At 37.8% G+C, this 27,529-nt stretch overlaps 1 protein-coding gene across 1 annotated transcript in view; it reads left to right on the forward strand.

Moving 5' to 3' along the window:
* The window catches only part of RAD54B (RAD54 homolog B), a 111,929-nt gene that overhangs the window by 12,071 nt on the left and 72,329 nt on the right, over positions 1-27,529 (forward strand). Inside the window, exons 2-3 of the mRNA XM_068983889.1 lie at positions 3,410-3,560; positions 10,972-11,140. Coding sequence (XP_068839990.1) covers positions 3,426-3,560; positions 10,972-11,140 — 304 coding nt within the window. The 5' untranslated portion in view covers positions 3,410-3,425. The remainder of the gene's footprint in view (positions 1-3,409; positions 3,561-10,971; positions 11,141-27,529) is intronic.

Raw genomic sequence — 27,529 nt, forward strand, 5'->3', positions numbered from 1 at the left:
AGCCTGCCAGGCTCTTCTGTCCGTGGGATTCTCCAGGCAAGAATACTGGAGTGGATTGCCATGTCCTCCTCCAGAGGGTCTTCCCGATCCAGGGATTGAACCTGCGTCTCTTATGTTTCCTGCATTGGCAGGCAGGTTCTCTGCCACTAGCACCACCTTGTTGTTATTGAGTCGCTCAGTCGTGTCTGACTCTTTGCGATCCCATGGACTGCAGCACGCCAGGCCTCCCTGTCATTCACTATCTCCTGGAGTTTGTTTAAACTCATGTCCACTGAGTTGGTGATGTCATCCAACCGTCTCATCCTCTGTGTCTGACTCTTTGTGATCCGATGGACTGCAGCATGCCAGGCCTCCCTGTCATTCACCATCTCCCGGAGTTTGTTCAAACTCATGTCCACTGAGTCGGTGATGCCATCCAACCATCTCATCCTCTGTTGTCCCCTTCTCTTCCTGCCTTCAGTCTTTCCCAGCATCAGGGTCTTTTCCAGTGAGTCAGCTCTTCTCATCAGGTGGCCAGAGTATTGGAGCTTTAGCATCATTCCTTCCAATAAATATTTGGGGTTGATTTCCTTCAATATTAACTGGTTTGATCTTGCTGTCCATGGGACTCTCAGGAATATTCTCCAGCATCACAGTTCAAAAACATCAATTCAGGCAACATCAACATTTGCTGATTCATAGAGAAAGCAAGGGAATTCCAGAAAAACATCTACCTCTGTTTCATTGACTTCGCTAAAGCCTTTGACTGTGTGGATCATAAACTATGGAAAACTTTTAAACAGTTGGGAATACCAGACCATCTTACTTGTCGCCTGAGAAACCTGTATGCAGATCAAGAAGCAACAATTAGAACCTTATATAGAACAGTTGACTGGTTCAAAATTGAAAAAGTGGTATGACAAAGCTGTTTGTTGTCACACTGTTCATTTAACTTACACGCAGAGCACATCTTGTAAAATGCCGGGCTGGATGAGTTACAAGCTGGAATCAAGATTGCCAGGAGAAAATATCAACAGCCTCAGATATGCAAGTAATACCACTTTAATGACAAAGTGAAGAACTTAAGGGCCTCTTGATGAGGGTGAAAGAGGAGAGTGAAAAAGCTTAAAACTCAGTATTAAAAAAGACTTAAGATTGTGGCATCTGGTCCCATCAGTTCATGGCAAATAGAAGGGAAAAAGGGGGAATCAATGACAGATTTCCTCTTCTTGTACTCTAAAATAACTGCGGATGGTGATTGCAGCCATGAAATTAGAAGACGATTGCTTCTTGGCAGGAAAACTATGACAAATTTAGATAGTGTATTAAAAAGTAAAGGCAACACTTTACTGACGAAAGTCTGTATAGTCAAGGTCTTTCCAGTAGTTGTGTATGGATGTGAGAGCTGGACCATGAAGAAGGCAGAGTGCCGAAGAATTGATGCTTTTGAACTGTTATGGTGGAGAAGACTCTTGAGAGTCCCTCAGACAAGTAGATCAGATAGATTAATCTTGGAAATCAACCCTGAATATTCATTGGAAGGACTGATGCTGAAGCTTCAATACTTCCCACCTGATGGAAAGAGCCGATTCATTGAAAAAGACCCTGATGCTGGGAAAGATAGAAGGCAGAAGAGGAGGGGAACAGAGGATGAGATGGTTGGATGGCATCACCGACACAATGGACATGGGTTTGGGTGGACTCCGGGAGTTGGTGATGGACAGGGAGGCCTGGCGTGCTGCAGTTCATGGGGTTGCAAAGAGTCGGACACGACTGAGCGACTGAACTGAACTGAGCTTGTGGTGGCTTCTCTTGTTACAGAGCATTCACTGTGGGGCATGCAGGCTTCAGTAGTTGCAGCTTGTGGGCTCTAGAGCGTGGGCTCAGTAATAGTGGCACTCAGGCTTTTAGTTGCTTTCAGTGACATGTGGAATCTTCCCAGACCAGAGATTGAACCCGTGTTCCTTGCACTGGCATGTGATTCTTAACCACTGGACCACCAGGGACGTTCAATATCTCTTCATTTATTTAGTTCTTTGATTTTGCTCAGCAGAGTTTTTATAGTTTTTCCTTATATAGATCTTGTACATGCTTTGTTAGATTACCCTTAAATATTTCATTTTTGTGGGGTGCTAATGTAAATGGTATTGTGTTTTTAAATTCAAATTCTACTTATTGGTGATATGTTGGAAAATAATTGATTTTTGAGTTTTAATCTTGTATTTTTGCAACTTTGCTAAAATTGCTGTTTTTAGCCATTTTTCATTTGCTGTATAAAAGTTTCTCATATCATTAAGCATTCTTTTAAAATGTGATCCCCACCCCCCACACCCCCCCATTCATCGGCTCACAGTTAAGAGCCCTAAAGGATAAATTGAAGTTCATCAAGCAAAGAAAAATGGGTAAAGGCTGTATCGGAGACCCAACACTGTGTAGGGAGTTTGTTCAAAGACCTAGAGGAAAAGAGAGCATGGCTTGTTTGGAAAATTGCAGCACTACATTTTAGTCATGTAGGAAGAGAGTGTATTCTATTTTATCCAGTACCCTGTTGTAGATATTTAAATTTCCCTTCTTCTACTATAAGTAATATTGGCATGAAAACTGTATACATAATTCTTTGAGTATATATTTGCTAATTCTTAGGGTAAATTTCCAAAAGTGTAATTTCTGGGTTATGCAAATTATTTTGGTAGCCATGTACATCCTTGTTGATGCCTTATCTTGTGTACAGTTTTGTGAGATTGCTTTAAATTAGAGTGCTTTCTGCTGTCCATTGCAGAAGCATGATGTATACTTGTAATGTTCTTGTCTTGATGGAAATAACATCAAGCAAAAGTTTGGAAACGTGGTTCTTGTTTCTTGATTTATTTATTTAAAATACCTCACTGCTTTAAAAGGAAATAGGATAGTAAAAATTGAACTCTTAAATGTATTCTTTCAATTGCCAGGATTTTATTCACTCATTCAAAAGTATTTGTTAGTGATTATCATGTATCTGGCTTTGTGGTTGATGCTGCTTACAGAATGGTTAAGAAAACAATGATTGCTACTCGCATACAGTTTATGGATTGGTGGAATAGGAAAAAAGCAACATGCTTTGTATATGTATGTGAATAATTATGTTTTCTTTGATTTTGAAACTACTATCTAAATTATGTTTAAGGCTTTATTGTTGTTATCTAATCTATCATTTTATCAAAATTGGTACAATATATGTTCAAGTTTGTACCATATATTTTGAACCTTAATACATTTCAAAAGCCTTTTGTGATGGAAAATAAAATGTTACCAACTGTTGAATTTGTTTTCTAAGGCTTTTTACAGGCTTATTCCCTTATATTTTTAAAGATGTCATGATTATAGTGATGATATATATTTGAAGGTAATTCTAATCAGACTTCTGATGAATTGACTTTTGGGTATTTTTCAGGTTAATACTACTAAATATGAGACGATCAGCAGCACCAAGTCAGTTGCAAGGGAATCCCTTCAAAAAACCAAAGTTTATATCACCAGCAAGAAGTCATCCAAGTCCTAATGAAGAGGTTGCAAAACTGAATTCAGATATAAAGTTATTTGAGGTAAAAAAAAAAAAAAATAACAGTAACGGAAGCCTAATGTAGAGAAGCATGTATTTTAAAAAATTGCCATTTAAACAGTTAACAGTGTTCACTGCCTATAGGAATTTTCAGTATCTCTGATAAATTCTTCTAAAAACCTTAGACATAATGGCTAACTATATATATTTGAAGGAATGGTATAAAGTAAACTTGGGTTAGGTCTATAAATAAACTTTTGGTAACAGTGAAAAATACCTCCACAAGGGAAGGGGTGGAGATTCTTGTTCAAGAAAAAAAGTTATTCTGGATCAGTATTCTTTTTAAAGGTACCACATAAGTAAATGAAAACTTTGGATAAGGTAATTAAAGAGAAGGAAGTGAAAGTATGCTCAGTCGTGTCTGACTCTTTGCGACCCCATGGACTGTAGCCTACCAGGCTCCTCTGTCCATGGGATTTTCCAGGCAACAGTACTGGAGTGGTTTGCCATTTCCTTCTCCAGGGAACCTTCCCGACCCAGGGATCGAACCCAGGTCTCCTATATTGTAGACAGATGCTTTACCGCCTGAGCCACCAGGGAAGTCAATTAAAGAGAAAACATACATAAATAATGTTTTATATCACTGTTATGGAACCTTCCTTTCCTTTTTACTTATAAAAAGTAAGTGCTCAAAACAGTGTTAATATATATTCTTTGCTACTAAGATGAAGGATTATTTAAGTCTGGTGTAACAGAAGGTTTATAGAGATTATGCAGAGCATATGTAGAATGGACAGTCCACGCTTTGGCTACTCTACAGTTCTCTGATTTATGTTCTGGAGATTGAAGTCTACTAATATTTTTTTCTTTTTTTATTATGGCAAAATATATATATAGCATAAAATTTGCCATTTTACCATTTTTAAGTGTGCAGGTAAGTGGCATTAAGTACATTTTCTTTGTTGTTCAATAATCACCGTTTTCTGTGTTTGAAACTTTTCATTACACAGAAACGTTGTAACCATTAGCAGTAATTCCCTGTTTTCCCTTCCCTGGTCATCACTACTCTTTCTGTCTCCATGAATTTGATTACTCTAGGTACCTCATATTTCGGAGAAGGCAATGCCAACCCACTCCAGTACTCTTGCCTGGAGAATCCCATGGATGGAGGAGCCTGGTAGACTGTAGTCCATGGGGTCACTAAGAGTCGGATACGACTGAGCGTCTTCCCTTTCACTTTTCATTTTCATGCATTGGAGAAGGAAATGGCAACCCACTCCAGTGTTCTTGCCTGGAGAATCCCAGGGACGGGGGAGCCTGGTGGGCTGCCGTCTATGGGGTTGCAGAGTCGGACACGACCGAAGCGACTTAGCAGCAGCAGCAGCAGCAGGTACCTAATATTTAAGTGGAATCATAAATATTTGTCCTATTGTGTCTGGCTTATTTCACTTACTATTGTGTCTGGCTTATTTCACTTAGCCTATATTTTCTAGGATCATCCATGTTGTAGCAGGTGTGAACATCAATGCTTTATGTGATTAAGTAATATTCAGTTGTTTCAGTTCAGCTCAGTTGCTCAGTCGTGTCTGACTCTTTGCGACCCCAGGGACTGCAGCATGCCAGGCCTCCCTGTCCATCACTAACTCCTGGAGTTTACTCAAACTCATGTCCATTGAGTCGGTGATGCCATCCAACCATCTCATCCTCTGTCGTCCCCTTCTTCTCCTACCTTCAATCTTTCCGAGCAGCAGGGTCTTTTCAAATGAGTTGGCTCTTTGCATCAGGTGGCCAAAGTATTGGAGTTTCAGCTTCAACATCAGTCCTTCCAATAAAACCCAGGACTGGTTTCCTTTAGGATGTACTGGTTGGATCTCCTTGCAGTCCAAGGGACTCTCAAGAGTCTCCTCCAACACCACAGTTCAAAAGCATCAATTCCTTGGTGCTCAGCTTTCTTTATAGTCCAACTCTCACATCGATACATGACTACTGGAAAAATCGTAGCCTTGACTAGATGGACCTCTGTTGGCAAAGTAATGTATCTATTTTTTAATATGCTATCTAGGTTGGTCATGGCTTTTCTTCCAAGGAGCAAATGTCTTTTAATTTCATGGCTGCAGTCACCATCTGCAGTGATTTTGTAGCCCCCAAAAATAAAGTCAGCCACTGTTTCCACTGTTTCCCCATCTGTTTCCCATGAAGTGATGGGACCAGATGCCCATCACTTAGTTTTCTGAATGTTGATTCAATTGTATGTATATACATATATATATATGTATATATGTACATACATATGTGTCTATACACACACATATATACATACATGTATGTGTATACATACACCATATTTTGTTCATTCATTCATTGATAGATCCTTGGTTTGTTTCTACTTTTTTTCTGTTGTGAATAATGCTGATATGAACATTGGCATACACGGTTCTGTTTAGATACCTGCTTTTAGTTCTCTTGTATATATATACCCAACAGTGCAGTTGCTAGATGATACAGTAATTCTGTGTTTAGTTTTTAAGGTACTACCAAATTGCTTTCCGTAGGTACCGAACCATTTTACATTCCCACCATTGATGTGTGAGGGTTCCAATTTCTCCACATCCTTAGCAACACTGGTTATTTTGTTTTTGTTGCTGTTTTTTTTATTATGGTCATCCTTGTTGTTGTGAAGTGGTATTCCACTGTGGTCTTGATTTGCATTTTCCTAATGACTAGTACTTCTGAGCATTTTTTCATGTGCTTATTGACCATATGCTTATCTTCTATGGAGAAATGTCTTTTCACATTCTTAGAGGCTTTTAACTGTTTTGTCGTTGAAAATATCTACTTATTCTTGACTCTGTTTTTTGGTCTGCATCTGTTTGTTTTATCCAACACTCGTTTAGAATTCTGGCCACAGTGTAAGGAGAAAATTAATGTAAGCATATTTTTTCATTTTTTGGTTTCTTTTTGTAAAAGCAACTTTGTTTAAATTAAATGGACATACCTGTAATCTACCTACTACAATTCAGTTGTATTTCATATGGTCAGAATTGTGCAATGATCACCAAAATCAATTTCAGACCATTTTAATCATTCCAGAAAGAGAGAGACTTCACATACATCAACCCATCCAAATCCCTCAGCCCTTTGTAATCACTAATATATTTTCTGTTTTATGTATTTATCTATTATGAACATTTCATATAAATAGAGTTATACAACATGTGGCCTTTTATGACTCACTGTTTTCAGTTTCATAGTGTTTTTCAAGGCTCGTCCATATTGTGGCATGTATCAGTAATTTATTTCTTTTTATTGCTGAATGTATTAGTTTCCTATGGCTGCTGTAACAGATTACCAGAAATTTAGTGACTTAAAACAATGCAAATGTGTTATCTTATAGTTTTGTAAGTCAGAAGCTCAACGTGGGTCACATTGGGCTAAGATCAAGGTGTTGGCAGGGTCGCATTTATTTCTGGAGATTTTAAGAGTGTTTCCTTTGCCTTTTCTAGTTTCTACAGGCCAACTGCAATCCTGGTGGCCCCCTTCTTAATTCTTTGAAAATTGGTAGTGGCAGTTTGATTCCTTTTATTGACATCTTTTTGGTTCTCTGAAACTGGAACTCATTTGGTTAGATTGGGTTGCCCTGGATAACTCAGGACAGTCTCTCTATTTCAAGGTCCTTAACCTTAATTGCATCTACAAAGTCTCTTTCACCACAGAAGGTAAGATTTCCGCAGGTTCTGGGAATTAGGGTACAGACACCTTTGGGAGGCATTATTCTGCTTACCACACTGAGTAATATTTCATTGCATTAATATACCATATTTTTTTATTCCATCTGTCAGTTGATGGATGTTTGAATTGTTTCTGTTTTTAAAATTTAGGTATTATGAATAATGCTGATGAATATTCATGTGTAAATTGTTGTATAGACATATGTTTTCATTTCTCTTGGGTGCATTCTTAGGATGGAATTGCTGGGTCATATAATAATTCTGTGGTTAACCTTTTAATGCCATGGTGGCTGTACTGTTTCATTCCCGTTATTAATGTGTGAGGTTTCAGTCCTCCCCATGTTTATTGACACTTAACATTATCTATTTAATTATACCCATACTATGGATGAAGTGGTATCTGACTTGGGATTTTGATTTACTTTTCCTTGGTGGCTAATGTTGAGTGTTTTTGTATGTGCTTATTGGCCATTTGTATATCTTTTTAGGAGAATTGTTTATTCAGATCCTATTTTTTTCAGTTGGATTATTTGCTTTTTGTTACAGAGTTGTAAGAGTCTGTATAGGTTCTAAACATAGGTGCCTTATCAGATATATGATTTGCAAATATTTTCACCTTGTTATTAATTACCTTTCACTTTCTTGATGGTTTCGTCTGTAGCACGAATGTTTTAATTTTGATGAAGTCCGGTTTATCTGGGTTTTTCCTTTTTGGTGTTGGTAGTACTTGTGATTTTAGTGTTGTATCTGAGAAGGTCATGAAGATTTACTGTGTTTTCTTCTAAGAGTTTTATAGTTTTAATTCTTCCATTTTAGTCTATGACCCATTTTGAAATGGTTTTTATGTATGGTGTGAGGTAGGAATCCAATTGTATCATTTTACATGTGGATATCTAATTGGGTTCCAGGACCATTTTTTGAAAAGACTGTTTTTTCCTCCATTGAATCATTTTGACACCCTTGTCTTTAGGTTTATTTTCTGGTGGAGGTTCTAAGGACTAATTTGAAACCAAAACCACTGGTTTATTCTTTTCCTCTTATAATTATTATCAAGAAACTAAATAGTTTTCTTTAAATACTAATGAAGTAGGCATTTTTGAAACCGTACAGCTATGTTAAGTAAGGCAGCATGCAAAACCTAAAAATATTAGGCTTAGCAGTCAACTTTACTGTCTCCTTTGTCTATTCCATCCTTAAATTTTTTTCTTAGATTGAATTAATCCATACCAAGAATGTATTGGTTTGGTGACTTCAGGGGTCTTTTATTTGAGTGGTTTGATAAAAATATGGAACAAATCGAGCATCAAAATAAATATACTAATGGATAATAACCCACTGAATAATATAGGAGTCTGAAGCCGTAGTAATATAACTAAATAAGTAGTAAACTCTTTCTCAGAGTGAAATGTAAAATCACAAAAATAAAGGTAATGGTGGTGTCAGAAAATATTAATGGGTTCCAAAATCCATCAGATTAATGGGTGAATGTTTCATCAGGATATAGGATACTTGAATAGACTCAAGCATCTCCTTACAACATACTTTAAAGACAAGTAGAAAAATATTAACTTGGCGAGAATACCTGGTAGACACCACTTTAATCAAATGGCTGCCTCCATTAATGGACAGATTGATATTTTGTGCCCTTAGTATGGTGAAGTATGATATTCCTTCCAAAATATGTAATCTGAAGCTCATCATTAGGAAACATCAGACAGTCCAAATAGGGGAACATTCTATAAAATAGTTGGCCTGTATTCTTTGAAAGTGTCAGAGATCACAAAAGATGAATAAAGGTGAGGAACTGTTCTAGATTGAAACTAAAGAAACTGTTGACTAAATGTATTGTGTGATCTGGGATTGGATTCTTGCTCAGGGAAAAAAACTGTCAAAAGACATTGTTGGGGTAAGTGACCCCATTTGAATGTGGGCTGTGGATTAGATAATAATATTTTACTACCATTGTTAAATTTTTGATTTTGGTAGTTACTGTGATTATGTAAGAGAGTGTCTTTGCTCTTTGCAACACACTTTGTCATTTTTAGAGGTAAAGGAACACAGTGTCTCCAGCTTACTTTCAAATGTACACACACACACACACACACACAGGTGATACACATACAAGCACAGGAGAGATAGAGGGAAAGTAAATGGAGCAGAATGTAAACAAATGGTGAATTTGGGTAAAGAGTACATGGGACTTCCTTGTATTTCTGGAATGTTTCTATAAGCTTAAAATTATATCAAAATAAAATGTTGCAAAAAATAAAATTTGTGACTCATTAATTTATTTCCATGACTTACTTACCAGATAGGTTTTTGAATGTCTCTGAAATTTGTTAAAATGAATATTTATAGAGCTATGACAGCTGTGTCTGTTAATGTGAGCTGTTATTTAAAAAAAACTTCAAACATACTATTGTAGACAAAAAAATGATCTTCCAAAAACGTCCGTATCCTAATCCGTGGAAACCCGTGAATGTATTAACCTTACATGGCAAAAAGGACTCTTGACTAAGTGATTAATGTTTGAGGACCTTGAGATGGGAGGGAGGGTGGTCATTCTGGCTTATCAAGGTGGGCCCAATATAATCACAAAGGTCTTTAAAAGTAGAAGAGGGAGACAGATGAGAGTTAGAGAAAGAGATGTGATTAAGGAAGCAGGGCAGAGAGATGCAGAGGCACTGACTGTGAAGGGTAGCAATGCTGGTAGCTTTTAAAAGTTTGGAAAGCCAAGGAAATGTGTTCTGTCTTAGACCCTCTTGAAAGAAATGCAAATGACCTTGATGTCAGCCTGGTAAGAGCCAAGTCAGAGTTCAAACTTAGAGAATTATAAGACAATGCATTTGTGTTGTTTTAAGCCACTAAGTTTGTTGTAATTTGTTAGAGCAGCAACAGAAAATTGATACACATATAAAAATAGATAAAAGAGTATATGAAGAACCCCCATGTACACATCACCCAGCCTTGGCAGTTGTCAGTTTGTGACCCCTCTTGCTTTATTTTTACCTTCCAGCTCCCTCCCCCTTTTTCCCCAACTCATTATTTTGACACAGCTTCCGGGAATCTTCTCATTTGTAAATATTTTAGTATTTGACTAAAATATATGGTACTGTTAAAACAATACCACGGTAGTATATCATTAGCCACGTAAAAAATTAACAATATTTAAGTGTTGCTTTTAATATTGAGAAATTTAGCCAGAAAAATAAGCAGTTGACTGAGAAGGGCACATTGTGACTTGTTTAAAACCTCATTTGATCTGTTGCTTAAAATACACTAGGGTCTAAGACAGAACACATTGTAAGCATAGTTTTCATTCTGTGGTATCTTTCAGCTTGTGAAAGTGAAAGTGAAAGTCGCTCAGTCCCCTCCGACTCTTTGCAACCCCATGGACTGTATAGACTGTATAGTCCATGGAATTCTCCAGGCCAGAATACTGGAGTGGGTAGCCTTTCCCTTCTTCAGGGGATCTTCCCAACCCAGGGGTTGAACCCAGGTCTCCTGCATTGCAGGCGGATTCTTTACCAGCTTTCAGCTTTTATAACATAATAAAACTAGTTTTTAAAAAAAGTATAATTTTAGTTTATTTTAAAATATCTATTCCCTATTTAGATATGAGAAACTAGTAGCTCATATTCAGTATTTTAAATTGGGAATCTATTATGTAAAAATATGGGAAATTAGGTTTAATATCAGCATAAAATACATACTTTGTTTTTTTAGGTTGCTGCAAATAAGAATAATTTTCTCCAGCCACAAAATGATCCCAGAACATGCAATTTTAATTTGCCTACTAAAGAATGTGCTAAAGGAATTAATCATGGGGATAGTTACAGGGAAAAATATTGTTTGGAAGCATCTACAAAGACAACATTAGACCTCCATCATACAGGTAAGACTGAACAGGTTATACTTGATGAGTCTTATTACAGTATTATTTAAATTGATTATATACAGTAATGAACATGTTATATTTGAAAATAGTTGATACATTAATAGCTCTGCTAGATCATTGGCAATTCAGATTTTTTTGTGGTCATAATTTATCTTTAATGATTGAATTAGTAACCATGTCATCTAAATCTTGTATTTTGTAATAGGCATATGTCTAAGGTTATTCATCGTAAACTTATTGGTCAAATAATGGTCTTTACTTCTAGTACCAAAATGAATTGTGTTTAAAGGTTTGATTTTTTTTTTAAGATTTAATTAAAAAAAATGTCTTAAAATGCATTATCAGCATTAAAGTCAGAGAGGTGAACTTTAAATGAGTAAAATTGTTAATTCATTATAGTACATTGGAGTAACTTCAAATCAGTTAGATTTGAAAGTATATAATTGCAGGAAAAGCAAACATTTAACAAATTCCCCTGCTGCTGAATTGAACTAAAATAATGATTATGGTTTCTGTTGCATTGTAAGAGATTAATATTTTCCAAGTAGTTGAAAAAATTATCTGGAGTGTTCATGAGTGTTTATTTGGCCTTTTGAAAGGCACACCATTAAGATTACATTTTTCTAAATTACATTTTATTCAGTTTTTGGTTGAAAAGGGTTTCAGGGAGAGAGCCTCATATACTAGTCATATACAGAATGCAGCTTCTCTCCCTAAGATTCCAATGCAAATCAACACTGTGCCTTCAACTAAACCCTTTTGAAGGAACTTTTTGAGAATTGTGGTATTTAATACATTTTACACGTGAATGGGTTCATCTCTCGTTGGGGCAGTTTACACGTGAATGGGTTCATCTCTCGTTGGGGCAGAGGGTCTTCTGTGTTTTCCCAACTGGCCAGGATCCTTAGTACCATTTATGTGCTCCTCATAACTTCAGATTTGTAACAAGTTTGAGAATGAAGTTGAGAAGGACTTTTGGAGCTGGTATCAATTTAGTGAGATCCCTAGAGACAGCTCTGGGCACGGGCACGGGCATGGGCACGGGCACCGGCATAGCAGTTTAGCCTCTGCTCTGTTTCACTCATTTACTCTCCTTTTTTATTGCTTTCCTTCAGTTCAGTTCAGTTCAGTTCAGTCACTCAGTCATGTCCTTACCTCCCTCCTTTTCTCTTTTCTTCCTTTCATCTTTGTTAGGTGAATATCCTGTTTTCCCAGATTGTATTTCCTCTGCTGTCAGCCTGTGGCAGGTAATGATCCATCTGTACCTGTTTCTTTTCTATCACGGTAGCTAATCTCTTCTCCAGAGAATGATATTAGACTCTAGAATATAATATATTTAATGTTACTGATTTGGGGCTGTTTTTGTGTTCTACTGTAGTTTCTCATTCTTTTCCTTACTAAATATGAGAAGGGAATTAAGAGTTAAGATAAATTGAAGAGGGAGTTAATTTACTCAACCCTTAATCCCTTAATCCTTTCGCTGATTTAGTACATTGACTGGACTGGGGAACCTGTGCCAATCTCCTGATACTCTCCTGCCTCTCATTTAGAGAGAGAGGTTAACTGGGGAAAAAAATATTGTGAGAAACATCATGCTTCCTTTGGTGATTGCTGGAGAGGAATGTTGTATATAGAAAAGTATGGAGGTGAAAGACCTATATATTCATCTTTTGACATTCTTTTAATTCTAGGTCTAATTCACCTTGGAGTCAGTTCCAAGCCTGCATGTCCTAGTGAAAATAGACCCTCATTTCCTACTAGCTTTTTATTTTGAAAAATTTCCTACATACAGAGAAGTTGAAAGAATAATCAAATTATCATCAAAAATTCAATAGTTTCTAATATTTTGCCTCATTTGTCTGTATTCCCCACCCCCCTGTATATGCAATTTTTTTTTTTTTGGACTCTGAAAATATGTTGCAGCTTTCATGCCACTTTACTTCTAAATACTTCAGCATGTATGTCTTTAAATAAATGCTCTCTCCTATATAACCACATTATTATACCAAACAGAGTTAACAATAATTCATAGTATTTAATATCTAGTTCACCAAGAAAACCATTTTTACTTAAGCTAGTTTATATTTGGTTTCTCTACTAACTGAAAGAGTCCTAGTAAGTATATTTTCATTCTGTTGAACTTTACTGGACACTTCAAGTCTCTTCAAGTCTGTTGAGGTCATACTGGATTAGGGTGGACCCTGAATCCAGTGGCTGGTTATGAAGAGAGACAGAGAAATACAGAGAGGAAAAGACTTTCTGACAGTGGAGGCAGAGATCAGTAAGCTGCAAGCCTAGGAGCACCAAGGACTGGTGGCAATCACTAGACGCCAGAAAGAGGCACAGAAGGATTCTCTCCTAGATCTTTCTGAGAAAACATGGCCTGATCTCAGCGAGGCAGCAGTGAGCGGTGGCATGAAGCAATATCTTAATTACCTGCCCAGGAATTGAACCTGGGTAGCCTGGATGAAAACCAGGAATCCTGCGCACCAAAACAGCAAGGGCTAGAGGCTAGAAGCTGTTTTTCCCTGGATCTTTGCCCCTAGTGAGAAAGGCATTTATCACAAAGGCAAAACAGTGTGAATGCAGGTCCAGAGTTTGTTATTAGAGACACAGCACAACAGCAAGTGGGAGAGCACATAGAGAAACTGTTTAGTTAAGACAAGCAAGGCAGAGATGTACCCCTGGAGCGAGGGTATGGGTGTTCCCGCTAGTGAGGAGCACAGTAGAGAAGCGGTTTAGTCATTTATGTCTGTCTGTTCTTCTGGGTCTTTGTCTTCCTTCGGGCCAATTATCTGGCTTCTTTTTCCACACCTGACCTACCCTGGGACCTTCCCCACCTGGGGACCTTCCTCTGGGGTGGCTTGCACCTCTCAGCCAAGGTGGATCTCGAAGTGAAGGCTTCTGGGAGGAACAAGACTCATTAGAGCCTGGCGTCATCCCCTGACTTTAGACCCACAGGGAGCCTTTCTGGGCGTGTATCATCTATCCCTTGTTCCAAAAGAGGGGGAGCAGAGATCTTAATCCTTTATTCAAACAGAATTTTGCACTTCTTTGTCCTTGCCATGACTGTTACCTTAAGGTATTTACAAGAGACAAACACTGTCTGTTTATCCTGTTTCTGTTGTTACTTCCGTTTTGGAGGGCAAACAGGAAGCTGATTGTAAACACCTCAGCTGGAGCCCACCATCTCCTGTCTCAGGAAATGCAAACAGGAGGCTAGTTGTAAATGTCTAACCTGGGGCCTATCTATTTTTTTGTCAGGTCCTGCTGACACCTTGATTTTGAACTTCTGGTCTCCAAACAGTGAGACAATAAATTCTGTTGTTTAAGCATTTGTGGTATTAATACTTCGTTGCAGCAGTCCTTGGAAATTGATAAAGAGAGCCCTAGACCTCCTGATTCTCATGGCTATACTTACAGTCTTCAGAAAAACAACGAAATCTTTGATTCTTCCTGTTAATTACTTTACAATATTGTATTGGTTTTGCCATACATCAACATGAATCCGCCACAGGTATACACGTGTTCCTTTTCATTGTGATGAAGTATAAGATGAGACCATTAATTCTCTCTCAGGCTTTTCAACTATACTCATTATATTTTATCTATTAATATTTACCTGATTTTCCTTCACTAAACTGGCATAAAAAGGCAGTAACTTTGTCCTTTTTGAATTGTAAGTCAAACAGGATAAATTGAAAAACATTTTATGACTAAATGAAGGGATTTTGAAAAACTTGTAGTTGAGTCTTGGCTAAGCCCTTTGGCTCTCAAGTGCTTTAGAGAAGTCAAGAAGTAGCTGATGGAACATTACAGTTTGCAGGTTTTGGTAACACTTGAGAGTATAGTTTCTGAAAGTGTTTGGAACAAAAGCTGTATTGTAATGGATATGTGATAAGTGGAAACAGGCAAATAGAGGCAGTGTGTGAAATAAATAATGTATGTAAATCAATACAGAAATGTGGTTTCGGAGGGAAGGAGTGGTATCTTGAGGGATAGCAGGGCACCAGAGAGATTTTTTTGGTTGGTTTTTTTTAAAGGTAGTGTGTCGTAGGTTGAAAGGAAAGCGGTATTGAAGAGGGGAAGATAAAGGATATAAAAAGGAAATGATAAAAAAGGAAATGATCTCTGTTGGTGGGATAAGTGTTTTCCAGATAAGGTTTTAGGTCCTTAGAGATGTTTGGACATGTTTTCAGGGGTTTATAAATTCTCAGAGAAACTTAGAATTTGGTGTTTTCTTTTAAATGATATGAGTAAAAGTATGTATGCATATGTTGGATCTTTTGGATGGCCACCATAAAATTGAGTACTATTACAGGATTTCATGTCTGCAAATGAGAACAGAGGCAGACAAAATGGGGTATTCTACCAGAGGAAGGTTTTGTCTGTTCACATTAAGGATAGTCAAAGAATTGAGTCTTGGGTTTGCAAAGAGTCTGACACGACTGAGTGTGCCACACACACACAGATATGCACATGCTGTATTGGAGAAGAAGATGTTAGACATGAAAGAACTCGTGCCGTATCTTTTGGTACAATGTTTATATTGTGATTAGCAGTTTAATTTCAGTAAAATATCACTATCATGTTAATGTGATTTTCAGATTTTATTGGTTTATAATTATAAATGCTTATCTTTGAAATCTTTTTTAAGTACATTTAGAACTACCTCATCTTTTTTTTTTTTTTTGGCTGCTCTGTTTGTCTTGTGGGATCTCATCGTTCTGTGACCAAGGGTTGAACCTTAGCCAGAGCAGTGAGGGTCCAGAATCTTAACCACTGGGCCACCAGGGAACTCTGCTACCTCGTTCTTTTTAAAACATAATATTCCATTGTGTGAATTTGCCAGTTGTACTTAACCAGTTCTGTATTAATGGATATTTAGATTGTTTGGTATCTTATTACAAACAAAGCTACAGTGAATATCCACATATTATAATCATATGTGATGATGTATTCTTTTTTTAAAAATATAAACTTATCTATTTTAATTGGAGGTTAATTACTTTACAGTATTGTATTGGTTTTGACATACATCAGCATGAATCTACCACAGGTATACACGTATTCCCCATCCTGAACCCCACCTCCTTCCTCCCTCCCTGTACCATCCCTATGGGTCGTCTCAGTGCACCAGCCCCAAGCATCCAGTATCGTGCATTGAACCTGGACTGGAGATTCGTTTCATATATATTGTACATGTTTCAATGCCATTCTCCCAAATCATCTCACTGTCTCCCTCTCCCTCTCCCTCTCCCTCTCCCATAGAGTCCAAAAGACTCTTCTATACATCTGTGTCTCTTTTGTTGTCTCGCATACAGGGTTATCGTTACCATCTTTCTAAATTCCATATATATGCGTTAGTATACTGTATTGGTGTTTTTCTTTCTGGCTTACTTCACTCTGTATAGTAGGCTCCAGTTTCATCCACCTCATTAGAACTGATTCAAATATATTCTTTTTAATGGCTGAGTAATACTCCATTGTGTATATGTACCACAGCTTTCTTATCCATTCATCTGCTGTGATATATTCTTAGGATATATCTTGGAGTAGGGTCTCAAGGGTGTGTGCATTTATCATTTCGATGAATAATGTTGAGGAATGCCCTCTGCAGAGGCTAATACAAGTTTGTATTCTCACCATCAATGTATAAACAATGTATGTCATTTACTGTGATGCTAAATCTATATGTAAGTATATACTTGCAGTTTTTGATTTTGACTATCTAATCATTAAAATATTTTCTTGAGCTTTTAAAATTAAACTTCTTAATGTTATATTTTGAGGTTATTTCAAATTTACAGAAAAATTCAAAGAATAGTACAAAGAATTTCCACACGCTTTACCACATTTGTGTGTGTCAGTGTAATTTTTCTGAACCAGATGAGAATAAGCTGCTGACATGGTGCTTCATTACTCTAAAGTCTGCATTATGTAATATTTCCTGAATATAAGGATAAGCTTCTATAAAGTACAAAATTACAACCATCATAATTATGAAATTAACTTTGATATAATACTATCATCTGATCCACAGATCTCACTCAACTTGAGAGAATGAGTTGTCCCAGTGATACCCTTTATGGCAAAAATAAATTAAAATTAAAAAAAAATTGAAGTATAGTTGATTTACAGTGTTGTGTTAATTTCTGCTGTATAGCAGGGTGATTTGGTTTTATATATGTATGTGTGTGTGTGTATACACACACATGCTTTTTCAGATTCTTTTCCATTTTAGGTTATTATATAGAATATACCTTGTGCTAGACAGTAGGTCCTCTTTGGTTATCTATTTTATATATAGTATTAGAGTATATATTAATCCCAACCTTGTAATTTATCCCCTTCCTTCCTCTTCAGTAACCATAGTTTCTTTTCTACATCTGTGAATTTGTTTCTGTTTTGTATGTAAGTTCATTTGTGTCTTTTTTTTTTTGATTCCACGTGTGAGTGATACCATATAGTATTTTGTTTGGCTTAGTTCACTTAGCATGATAATCTGTAGGAACTTTAAGAAAATGAATATGTGAACATTTTTTCTGCTAGTCCAAGAATGTTGTATATAGTTGTCATGTCTCTTTAGTCTCCTTTAATCTTGAACAATTTCTTAGTCTTTGCTTGTCTTCTGTGCAGTATTTTAATATTCTTAAAATTATAGGCCAGTCATTTATGTAGTGTTCCTCAGTTTGCATTTGTTTGGTGTTTTCTCATGAGTAGATTTAGGCTATACATTTTTGGCAGAAATATCACAGAAATAATAATTACTGTATCATTAGGAGGGATATGTTATAAATTTATCCTATTATTAGTGACAATAAGTTTAATTATTTGAATATATTGAAGTCTACTGGGTTTCTTCACAGTAAAATTATTAATTTTGCCTTTATACTTAAAAAGTATCTATGTGGAGATATTTTGAGACTATGTAGATATCTTGTATTTAATCAAACTTTCACCCAGTAGTTTTAGCTTTGATTCTTGCCTAAATATGATCACTGATTGTTGCCAAATGGTGATTTTCTTATTGCATCTGTATTTATTAGTTAGCATTGTGAGGTTAAGCTAGAACTTTTCCTCCTCTCATTTACTTGTTAATTTTCACAGATTCTTAAATTTTTATTTAATGGGTTGTGATCTGTTATTTATTGTGATGCTCAGATTGCCTTAGATTTGACCAATGGAAACCTCTTTACAAGGGCTCCTGTGTCTTTTTGACAATCCCCATGAATTTTTGAGCACTGTCCGACACAGTAAGATCTTTGCCCCAGTTATTGAAATTAGCCAAGGGTCCTGATTCCTTTTTAATGGAAAATGCTATTTAAAAACCAAGATCTGGGCACTAAGTAAGCTCATTATTACTGCAGTGTTACTCCTTTTAACCCTGCTGTGATCAGGGTTAGGATATGTATTTATTAATACATCTGTATTTTTAATCTCTGTTAAAAATCATGGTTTCATACCAATACTCCGACTCCAATTCAGCACCACAGGATTCAGTCTAGTCCTTTCTTCCACAGCTGCAGCACCTTCTTTGATAGATAATTGGTCATCATTAACCTAAATATATTCATTTATTAATTCATTTCACTTGTATGGAGGCAGTCTACTAAAAAGGAACCATAATTAGTAGTAAATGTTATAGAAAAAGAGAGTTAGGGATATGAAAAAATGGTTATTTGAGCAAAATCAAATGAAAATTATGACATGTTAAGGCTTCTTTATATATGCTTTTATTGACAGCACCATCATAAAAAGGATCATTTTTGCAAAATATTTGTGGGTGTCTTAACTCTTCCCAAAGGCCTGACGTCCTTTGATATTCAAATCAATCTCTAAGTACCTATCATGTCAGCTTTTTATGGGTTCATTTTCATGGTATTGTTATGTGGTCTTCAAAGAGACTTTGATATTATAGTTAAGCCTTACAAGATACTTGAATGGGAACTATCATTTTTAAAAAAAATTTGTGACCAGTTAAGTGGTGAATATTTTTTTTTCTCTTTAGTGACTCTTTTTAATATAATTGAAAGGAATCAGGGGCACCATGTTCTTTTTTTCACCAAAGAAAAGTTTATTAAGAATTTAGGAGGCTATCTCTTGTCCTTTCAGGCTCTTTTATGAAGATTTGGGTCAAGGAATAAGTAGGTCTCTATGTTATTTCCCAGTCCAGATTATTCACCAATGTCAGGAGCCCAATCTGCTAAACAGGGAAAACATGACAGGTGTATCCCTACATCTTTTAAAAATACTAGTGAAAATAATTCTCCCCAAAATATTTGCCTGTAGTTCTCAGGATAAATAATGGCTTTTGAGGAAGCCTATATACTGGGACTATTCTTTTGAATTCCTGACTTGGAAATATGTTCAATTTTAACCTGAAATCAGACCAGTAAGAACAATCCTAGTTATTTGAATACTGACCGTCCTATATGCATCCCTCCAAATATCTTGAGCCTTGTTTGAAATTACTTAAGTATTATCCAGGAACTCTAGGAGACTGAATTACCAAATTCTCTCCTGAATATAGAGAATTGCTTGCTTTTTCCCCAAAGATGGGCACTCCTGGGAAAGGGCCATAAAGAAGGCGAGAGATGATATGGGGTGGGAGGTGGGAGGGGGGTTCATGTTTGGTAACTCATGTACACCCCTGGTGGATTCATGTCAATGTATGGCAAAACCAATACAGTATTGTAAAGTAAAATAAAGTAAAAAAAAAAAAATTAAAAAAAAAAAGTAAATTGGTGGATAATATGAAAAATAAATTTTCATAAAAAAGACAAAAAAAAAAAAAGACTGAGCGCTGAAGAACTGATGCTTTCAAATTGTGGTGCTGCAGATGACTCTTGAGAATCCCTTGGACTGCAAGGAGATCAAACCAGTCAATCTTAAAGGAAATCAACCTTGAATATTCATTGAAAGGACTGTTGCTAAACTGAAGCTCTAATACTCTGGCCCCCTGATGCGAAGAGCAGACTCATTGGAAAAGACCCTGATGTTGGAAAAGACTGAAGGCAGAAGGAGCGGGTGGCAGAGGATGAGATGGTTATTTAGCATCACTGACTCAATGGAGATGAATTTGAACGAACTCTGGGATATAGTGGAGGATAGAGGAGCCTGGTGTGCTGCAGTCCATGGGGTTGCAAAGAGTCGGACACAATGGAATAACAACAAAACAACAGATTAATCTGGCAATATGCTTATGCTTTGGGAAAGTTAGTATGGAATAATTGAAATCATAATGGTGTTCAGCCTCTACTTTTTAGAGAATGAACTGTGTTTACATCTTGCCTCTTACTCGAATCCTCATTTAAAAATAAAGTGTGGACAAGTGGTGATTTAAGCAATGTAAAATAGGCAAACAGGATACACACAATGGAAAGAAAGATTAAAAAATTTTTATATCAGTTAATATGCTTTAAAAAAATTTTTTTTAATTGAAGGATAATTGCTTTACAGAATTTTGTTGTTTTCAATTAAACCTTAGCCTGAATCAGACATAAGTATACATATATCCTCTCCCTTTGTTCAAGTATTGGTAAAAATATTGGACTGTGAATTTGAATTTTATTAATATTAGCATGTGTAACTGGAAAATACAGGCTTCAGGATTGACTGGTGTAGAGTTTAGAAGATGTCATTATGAGCCCAGTTTCTTTCTACTCTTTCTGTCCTCCACAAGATTGACTTCATTCTCAGACTGGCTCCCCTCATGTTAAATGATAGATACCGGCAACTCTTGGCACCACGCACTTCCTTTTTGTCATCAGTCTGATGACATATGTATTACCCCTACTCATACTCATTTAATAATGTGTCTTAACTTTGTGCTGATATTGAGTTACTTCCCTGTGTGCATTGGGTTTCCTCATCTTAGACCTAGGGTACCACAGTGAAGAAGAAGCCTTAGTAGCTTCTGAAAATTATCAGATTTCCACTCTCTGTCTCTTTCCAGGATGTGGGAGCTATCTCACCCACATTTCCTGGCAGCTACATCTTAGGGGAATATCCATATTAACTATACTGAAAGATGATTAAGTGAAAAAATGTCTAAAGACGAGTAGCTTTAGCAACATTTTTAGTATACCAAATTTAACAGACGGCTAGACTCCTCCCAACCGGCTTCTGGGGCAGTCTCCTTTAGCTCACAGTTTCTTACCCCAAAGACAAGACTTGGCCAATCTTCCTTAATAGATGGCTGGGAGCTTTTTAAAGAAAATGTGTATAAATTTAAATTGTGTAGAGTTTCACACAGTATGGCTGGAGTAATGGTTTGTAATTTGACTCTGTGAGATAGTAGAAAATATCTGTGCTGGTCTCTACCCCCCAGTTCCTGTCACAGAGTTCCTAAAACCCTTGTAATTTCCTCAGTGATAAGAGCAGTAGGAGCATCTTTTTTTCCCTAATGTTTGGCCTTTGACCTCAGTTCCTGACACAGAGTTCCTAAATCCCTTGGAATTTCCTGGTGATAGATAGAAATGTCTTTTATCACTTTTGAGGTGATTCTGGGTGGGCTCCTGGTTGAGAGCTGGTCACCAGAAAGGCTAAGCTGTGATTAGAAGCTTGGAATTTTCAGCCTGTTCCCATTGTCTAGAGAGAGGAGATGGACTGGAAGTGGAGCTGATGGCTGATCATGGCAATATGATGAAGCCGCTATAAAAATCCCGAGCATGGGGTACGGGACTTCCCAGGTGGGGCCAGTGGCTAAGAACCCACCTGCCATTGCAGGGGACATTAAAGATGTGGACTCAGTCCCTGGGTCGGGAAGATCCCCCGAAGGAGAGCATGGCCACCCACTGCAGTACTCTTGCCTGGACAATCCCATGAACAGAGGAGCCTGGCGGGCTACAGTCCATGGGGTCACAGAGAGTCGGACACGACTGAAGCAACTTCGCAGACGTGCATGGGGTATGGAGGGCTTTGGGGTTGGTGAACATATGGAGGTGCTGAGAGAGAGGCGGTGCCCAGAGAGGGCATGGACACTCTGAGCTTTTCCCCTATGCCTTGCCTACACATCTCTTCCCTCTGAATGTTCATCTTTTATCGTATGCTTTTATAATAAATTCATAAAAGTAAGCAAGCTGTTTTCCTGAGTCCTGTGAGCTGCTCTAGCAAACTAACCAAACCCTAGGAGGGCTCGTGGGAACCCCTGGTTTATAGCCGGTTGGTCAGAGCATGGTTGAAAACCTGGCCTGTGATGGGCATCTGAGGTGGGGTGGGAGCAGTCTTGTGGGGCTGAGCCCCTAAGCTGTCATACGTGATGCTGTCTCCAGGTAGATAGCATCAGAATTGAGCTGAATTGTAGAATATCCAATGGGTGTTGGAGGGGGTGTGAAAGTAAAGGAGAAGCTGAGGAGAACGCCGAGTTTTTCCTTCTTAGATTTGCTTCAGTTCTGTAAGGGTTTTCAAGGTCCCCGTTAACCTGGGTTTTGATTGTCTCTTTTTTTGCCGGGGGGCGGGGGCGGTGGCATGCCACCCAGCTTATGGCGTCTTAGTTCCCTGACCAGGGATTGAACCCTGGGCTGGAGGCAATGAAAGCTACCCACTGAACCGCCAGGGAATTCCCAGTTTTGATTGTCGTGCGGCTTAGCATTTCAGGGTGTCATCCCCAAAGCACAGCGGTGAAGTATGAGATGTAAATGCTATAACCGAGAATGAGTCTCAGGGCTTGGATTCACCCTGGCTTTTAACCCCGTGTAGAAGATTTTTTTAAAAGTCTCATCATCCTCACATCCTGTGGTGTGAAACATGCCTTCTCGGAGTCTCCGGACACCGTGTGCCTCCTGGACCGACGGTTCCCCTGCCCTGCCTCTGGAGGCCAGCCTGCTGCTTCACCGGGGCCAGCACCTCACAGTGGCCACTGCCTCGCTGGCCCGTGAACCACGCTCTGCGAGGGACTGACTCCTGCCGCTTCCGATCTTGGATGAAGCACAGCGCCACAGAGCTTGGGGGTGGCCCTCTGTGCCCCTGTGGAGGCTGGCTGACACAAGGTTACTCCTAGTGGTGTGAGCTTGGTCTGTGAGGAATGGGAGACAGGAGGGAACCTGCCAGATAAATTCCTCTTTTCCCTCCATGGACTGCTCCATTTCTTTTTATAGTGTGTCAGGAGGTGTTCCAAGGAGAGTACCAAGTGGATGCATTTGCCAAGTTGACTACTCTTTTTATAGCTTGTTATAAAGTGGTAGCCAGCACTGTAAAAAATAGTATGTATTTATTTTCCACGTGGCATGCAAGATTTTTGTTCCCTGACCAGGGATCGAACCCATGCCTCTTGCAGGGAAGTGTGGAGTCTTAACCACTGGACCTCCAGAGAAGCCCCTAAGCCAGGACTTTACATGGTTCCTTGCCTCAGTTTACTTTTTTTCCACTTTTGATGCCCTGTGTATGCAATACCCAAGGAAAGCCTTAGCATTCCAGTCATCGTTTCAGGCCCTGTTTGCCAGAGAACCTGGGCTAAGACAAAGATTAATAAAATAGAAAATCTATGCCTTTTTAAAGAAAAAATCTCCTAGAATGTGGAAATAATCTCAGTAGTCATGTACTCTTTTTATCTAACAAGTAGTTCATGGGAAAAAAACCACTACACCCTCCCACTCTGGGAGGGAGTGACTCCTGCCACGTCTGATGTCGGGTAAAACACGACACCTCAGAGCATGAGGGTGGCACTCTGTGCCCCTTGGAGGCTGGGTGGCACAGTCTGAAAATGCAATAAGGGTTATTCCTAGTGGGATGAGTTGTTCCTTATTTATTAAATTTAATAGATCTAATTATCTAAATTCTACTTTAGAAATATAGCTTTGTCCCAACTTCCCACATTTTTAATAGCTAAAGAGTTAAAATATATTAGCACCTGTATTTATTTTTAAGGGTAATTTTTTGAATGTATAATTTTGAAACATAAACATTGATAGTTTTACATTGACTACCCATACACCAACCACCTAGGTTCCACAATTAAAATTTTATTGTATTTGCTGTATTTCATATCTGTTCATCCATCAGTCTGTCTTACTTTAAAAAAATGAATTTTAAAGTTGTAGACATCAGTACATTTTCTTCAGAATACATCATACATTCATTGAGATTAATGTACCTAAACACATTCTCCCCATGCAACTATCTAAAATACAATACTTAAAGCTTTGTGTGCATGCTAAGTTGCTTCAGTCGTGTCTGACTCTTTGCAACCCCATGGACTATAGCCCTCTGTCCATGGAATTCTCCAGGCAAGAATACTGGAGTGGATTGCCATGCCCTCCTCCAGGGAATCTTCCCAACCCAGGGATGGAACCCTCATCTCTTACATCTCCTGCATTGGCAGTCTTTACTACCAGCATCAGCTCAGTTCAGTTTAGTCTCTCAGTCGTGTCCGACTCTTTGCGACCCCATGAATCACAACACGCCAGGCCTCCCTGTCCATCACCAACACCCGGAGTTCACTCAGACTCACGGCCATCGAGTCCGTGATGCCATCCAGCCATCTCATCCTCTGTCGTCCCCTTCTCCTCCTGCCCGCAATCCCTCCCAGCATCAGAGTCTTTTCCATGAGTCAACTCTTTGCATGAGGTGGCCAAAGTACTGGAGTTTCAGCTTTAGCATCATTCCTTCCAAAGAAATCCCAGGGTTGATCTCCTTCAGAATGGACTGGTTGGATCTCCTTGCAGTCCAAGGGACTCTCAAGAGTCTTCTCCAACACCACAGTTCAAAAGCATCAATTCTTCGGTTCTCAGCCTTCTTCACAGTCCAACTCTCACATCCATACGTGACTACTGGAAATACCATAGCCTTGACTAGAAGGACCTTAGTCGGCAAAGTAATGTCTGTGCTTTTGAATATGCTATCCAGGTTGGTCATAACTTTTCTTCCAAGGAGTAAGCGTCTTTTAATTTCATGGCTACAATTGCCATCTGCAGTGATTTTGGAGCCCCCCAAAATAAAGTCTGACACTGTTTCCACTGTTTCCCCATCTATTTCCCATGAAGTGATGGGACCAGATGCCATGATTTTAGTTTTCTGAATGTTGACCTTTAAGCCAACTTTTTCACTCTCCTCTTTCACTTTCATCAAGAGGCTTTTTAGTTCCTCTTCACTTTCTGCCATAAGGGTGGTGTCATCTGCATATCTGAGGTTATTGATATTTCTCCCGGCAATCTTGATTCCAGCTTGTGCTTCTTCCAGTCCAGCGTTTCTCATGATGTACTCTGCATATAAGTTAAATAAACAGAGTGACAATATATAGCCTTGATGTACTCCTTTTCCAGCATCAGCTAGGCTCTTATAAATTTTACCTGTAAAAAATTGGAATTATTGATGTGAATGGTGTATTTCAAATAAATGTCATACAGTATACATATATCTACCTACAACTTGAGTTTTTTCATTCACTAGTGTCAAAGATAAACAAAGCCAGACATTAGTTAAAAACAATTAAAACATTTTATCCAATAACTGTTGACAGTAGGGTCAAGAACTGAGCTCCATTCTGATTTGTGCAGAGGTGTCTGGGCTTTTGAAGGGAGAGTGAGGGAGGCAGAGTGCTCAAGTAGAGTCAGGGAAGTGAAAAATGGCAAAAAGCCGGCTGGTGTAAATGGGATTAGGCAGCTGTGTCTGCTAGCTGGCAGTTATCAAAGTCAGGATCCCACCTTCTCACCAAGACTGGAAGGCCTTGGCTCTATTCTTCCTGACAATTACATTTCAAAGGAATGACTTTCAAGTCCTTGGGAAGGACACTCCTGAGTTGTGGGAGATCCGAAGCATGTCAGAGAGACAGAGGAAGGATTCACAATTGTCAGCCTTTTTAGTAAATGTGCTACCAAACGGAGGTCAAGGGCCTATGGTTTAGGGTGTTGGCTAGAACAAACAGTAAATTCTTTTGGTAGCTCTGAGCTTTTGCAGAATGGAACTCGTGGGGAGGCTGGATTGTCCCAGGGACAGGGCCTTTAGGCTGCTAGAGGCCATCCTAGGCGTGGTCAGGTCTCTTAGGGCGGGGGTTTGGATGAAGATATCCCCTGCTGAAAGTACTTTGCAGTTCTCACAGTGTGCTTTGGAGATTTTTGTTTTCATTTTAGAATCCTTTTAGTTGCTGCAGGGTTTACATAGTGTAAATAGATCATGATTTATTTAGGATTTTATTAAAAACAATCCTACAGTGAACATCCTTGTGCATGTGGCCTTATGAATTTATGCAAATATTTCTCAGTTGTCAGATCATAATGTGTTTAAATTACATTTTAATATGGTTTGCTAATTGCTTTCTGAAATGTCTCTGCCATTTAATACAGTTAAATGAAAGGTTCTAACCTATTCCCCTCACTTTTGGTTTCCTCCCAGTAATAGTTGCTGTCATTAGTTTGGTGTCTGTCCTTCTTGACCAAAGCTGCTCAATAGAACTAGAATATAAATCATATATAAATATTTAAAAATTTTCTAGTAGCCATGTTAAAGAGCGTATAAAGAAACAGGTGAAGTTAATGTTGTTAATACATTTTAATTGACTCAATATGTATGTAACTTCAACATGTAATTAATATAAAAGTTATTAACTATTATTATTCATACTGAGTCTTTGACAGCAGATCTCAATTTAGATGCTGAAGTTTTATTTTGCATTCTTGATTAGACTTCATATTTATGAAATAAGTTCTAAACATAATGTAAAAGTTTACTAGCTGAGTTGAGTCTTTAAAAAATTCTGTTTATATTCACATCTGCATCAACAAAACTATCTCATCTTTTTCAGAAGAATTGAAATAAAAGCATGTAACTTTCAAAAACATGTCTGTCCAAGTTAAGCAGATTTACTAATTCTTGTGTCAATTCCATATTGTTAACACTGAATTCATAAGAACATTGTATAAATTTAAAAGCAGCTCTAAATTTCAAAGTCAACAAAGTATTTTTCAAATTTTTCTTGTAGTTTTTTCATGTAATTAAAAAAACAATTATAATTAAAATTTTCTGTCAGTTTGTGTTAGAGGGATATATAATGTCAGTTACTGATTTGTATTTTTATGAAAATTTTTATTTTAAACATAGATTATTTTACCTGTCTCACCAGGTCACAAATATGCCTTTCTTTTCTTTGGAGTTTCAAATTTGACTCACTCATATACAGTATGATATTTATGAGAAAACATAAATTACATTGCCATTTTTTGTTTTTGTCCTTGATTTTTGAATGTTTATGAAGTGTCCTTTTTTTTTTTTAAACTTTGGTTCAATTAAAAATCTTGGGTTGGTTGGATTATTGGAGTTATTATCTCCCATAATCACAGGCAATAAAAATTATAAATTTTATAGATAGTACAGTAATTTATAAAACTTTTCATGACCCAACCAACGAGCACTGGCAAAAAACCAGAAAAATTAATACATAAATTGTGT

The sequence above is a fragment of the Capricornis sumatraensis genome, chromosome 11, assembly GCF_032405125.1.
Source record: "Capricornis sumatraensis isolate serow.1 chromosome 11, serow.2, whole genome shotgun sequence".
Taxonomy (NCBI): Eukaryota; Metazoa; Chordata; class Mammalia; order Artiodactyla; family Bovidae; genus Capricornis; species Capricornis sumatraensis.